At 63.1% G+C, this 2,864-nt stretch overlaps 1 protein-coding gene across 1 annotated transcript in view; it reads right to left on the bottom strand.

Moving 5' to 3' along the window:
• Kmt2b (lysine (K)-specific methyltransferase 2B) overlaps positions 1–2,640 on the bottom strand; it is an 18,321-nt gene extending 15,681 nt beyond the window's left edge. The window contains exons 1-3 of the mRNA XM_013026282.1: positions 2,281–2,640; positions 1,063–1,135; positions 6–842 (exon numbers count right to left, since the gene is read on the bottom strand). Of these exons, the coding sequence (XP_012881736.1) occupies positions 6–842; positions 1,063–1,135; positions 2,281–2,640 (1,270 nt within the window). The remainder of the gene's footprint in view (positions 1–5; positions 843–1,062; positions 1,136–2,280) is intronic.
• Between the last annotated feature and the right edge of the window lie 224 nt (positions 2,641–2,864).

Here is a 2,864-nt window from a genome sequence, read left to right as displayed (position 1 = left end):
AGGAGGAGGAGGAGGAGGAGGAGGAGGAGGAGGAGGAGGTACAGGAGCTGGAGGAGTCAGGGGCGGTGACAATGGCTTCGCCTCTTCCTTTTCCTTGGCCAGCATCACCTCTTCCTCTACCATAGCTGTCTCTTCCTTCTCCTCTGCCAGCTCTTTGTCTCCCTCTGCTTCTTTTTTCTTCTCCTCTCCTTCCTCCTCCAGGTTCTGCTCCTGCTTCTTCCAACAAGGACCCCCTTCCTGTCCAGATTTAACTCTTCTCTGGGGTGTATCCTGCCAGCTTTCCCCATGTTGACCTTGACCCTGACCTGATTCGAATCCCAAGGACAACTGTCCCATCTTCACCTTTTTGGCCTTTGAAACAAACTTGATCATGAGGGGAAGCCCGCCTCGGCCTCTGCCCCTGCCTCCACGGCCTCCTCTCCCAGGCTGTCCTCCATGCCTGGGAGTGCCAGGTCCTGGACCAGGTCCCTCCTTGCACTTCCAGCTGCCAGTTCGGTGTTTTACTGGAACCATAGGAGGTGGGGGCTCGGGCTTAGGGATTGTCACAGCCGCTTCTGCTACCACTACTGCTTGCTGCTTCTTCCGGCAGGGGCCTGCTGGCCGTCCTGGGGGTCGTCCCCGAGACCGACGGGGGGTTGAGGGTTCACATGCCCGGTTCCGGGGGACTGGGGGTGCCTGGGCCCGCCGGAGAAGTTCAGTCAGTGCCTGCACCATCCGTTCTGTGCCCTCCTCACCCCGTTTCCGAGCAGGGGTCTTTGGGGGGATAGGAGTCACATCTGCTAGGCGAGGAGGAGGAAGGGGGGTCGTCTTATGCTTTCGGCCCCGACCTCGGGGGGCTCGACCTAAAAAGGAGAATAGGTGTGGGGAGATGGGTCAAGCTGGCCCTGCAGAGCCAAGAAGGGGGTCTCTGTTTTTTTTTCCCCACCACCCAGCCTTGCCTGGACTTTGAACACAAGGCACGCTCAGTAACTGGGGGGGACCAGGCGAACAGGGGAGCGCTGACACAAAGGGCAAGAACAACATCCCTGTAAAGCTAGAGGTCCAGTTTCCCCCATCACTCACCTCGCTGGGATCGGAGCGCAGAGCGCAGGGAACTGGGGGCCACATCTTCATCTGAATGAAAACCCTGAAACTCCTGATTTAGGGGACCAAGGGTGGAGGGGGAGAAACAGCAGTCAGTGCCCAGGCCTTGGTTCCAGTGGGGGACTCTGGTCTGGAGGAACTATCCCCCAGCTTCCCCTTAAATGCACCCCTGCTCGTTTATAAGAGAATTAAGCTCACTGAAAGGTTTGAAGGGAGATTTAAAACAAAACAAAAAAACTAGGGCCTTCTCCCCAGGGACAGTGGCACAAAGCATTTTCTGAAGTCCTATCTCTAAGTGCCAGGCTACTAAGCAGTGGCTCCCAGGCCAGAAGAAACACACAGTGGGGTCTCCCTACAAAGAGGGCAGAGCCCAACTCAAAAAGTGGGATGTCCAATCGCACCCTTTCAGACATTGTTTCCTGCAGGAAAATGGGCATGAGGACACCGGAGTGAGTATGTATGCATGTGTATGGATGTGAGTGTGGGGGGGGAAATCAATGGTTTATCAGATGGAGTCCACTCTGAACCTTCAGGTCATCATATCTAAGCAACACATCCACACCTCCTTGCCTTTCCGTAATGGCCAAGGAATTATCTCCTGATCTGAACTCAGATCCCTTCGGCCAGTCTCAAGACTCTGCCTTGGGTGGTGTCCCTTTAGCCCCGATTACCCCAGGAAGCCCCTCTAACCACTCTACCATAGAGCCGAGGAGGAGCTGAGGCACTGGGGGGGATGTGTCAGAGGTTATGAGGCCCAAGCAGGGAGCAGCCTACAGGTGAAAAAGCCACGCTGCAGCCGCTGCTTCTGCAGCTACTGCTACTTGCTGTCAACCAGTGCGGGTCTTGCACACAGTCCCCTATGGCCGCCCCAGCCCCACCTCTCCCGCCCTGGCTTTGCTTCTGAGAAGGATCAGCTCGGGACACTTTGGGGCATGCTTGCCCGGGAGTATGCCTGCCCGGCTGCAGCCAAGGGGCTCCTCCGTCTACTCTCAGAGGCCAGAGATCGGTGCAGCTGGTCGTCTCCTTCCACGCCGCTAACCTGGGGCTCCTTTCCGCAGGAGAAGGGGGGGGAGTCCGGGCCCTGACGATACCCCCCCCACTTTCCCACGCCACCCTTCGAGGTAAGCCGGAGCCCCGCAAGCCCCCTTCGGGCTCCGCCCCGCCCGCCGCCGGGGGACGCGCCGACCCCCGCCTCACCTCCTCGTCCGTGTCCCCGTCACTGCTTTCCTCCTCCGGCACGCAGCCTCGGCCCGAGCCCCAGCCACGGCCCCGGCCCCGGCCCCGGCCTCGATGAACCCGCGGGCCGGCCCACAGGCGGCGGAGCCGGCGCAGGCCCCGACGGAATCCCAGCAAGCGGAGTAGGGCCGTGTCCTCTCCGGGTTCGGCCCCGCCGGGCCCCACCGCGCCACCGCGCCGCAGGGTTACCCGCACTCTTTCGGCCCCGCTGCCGCGTCCGCCGCGGCCCCCGCCCCCGCCCGAACCCCGCGGCCGGCCCGGGAAGCGGCCCCGCGCGGAGCCAGGCCCGGGGCAACTGCCGCCGCCCGCCGCCGCCGCCATCTTGGCACCGTGAGAGGAGCGGGGAGGCGGGGGGAGGGGCGGCCCGTGCGCAGGGCCGGGGGGAGGGGAGGGGAGGAGGGGCGAAGCGGGGCGGCTCGCCGGCCGCTCGGCGGCTCTCGACAACAACCAGCGCCGCCGCGGGGCCGGCGGGAGCCGGGGGCTGGGCCGGCCGCGCGCGAGGCACCACGGGAGCGGGAGTCCGGGGCCGGCCCGGCCGTCGCTCT

Source organism: Dipodomys ordii, unplaced genomic scaffold, assembly GCF_000151885.1.
Source record: "Dipodomys ordii isolate 6190 unplaced genomic scaffold, Dord_2.0 Scaffold92, whole genome shotgun sequence".
NCBI lineage: Eukaryota > Metazoa > Chordata > Mammalia > Rodentia > Heteromyidae > Dipodomys > Dipodomys ordii.
Note: the sequence above shows the minus strand (reverse complement) of the source record. Positions and strands in the feature narration are given on the sequence as shown.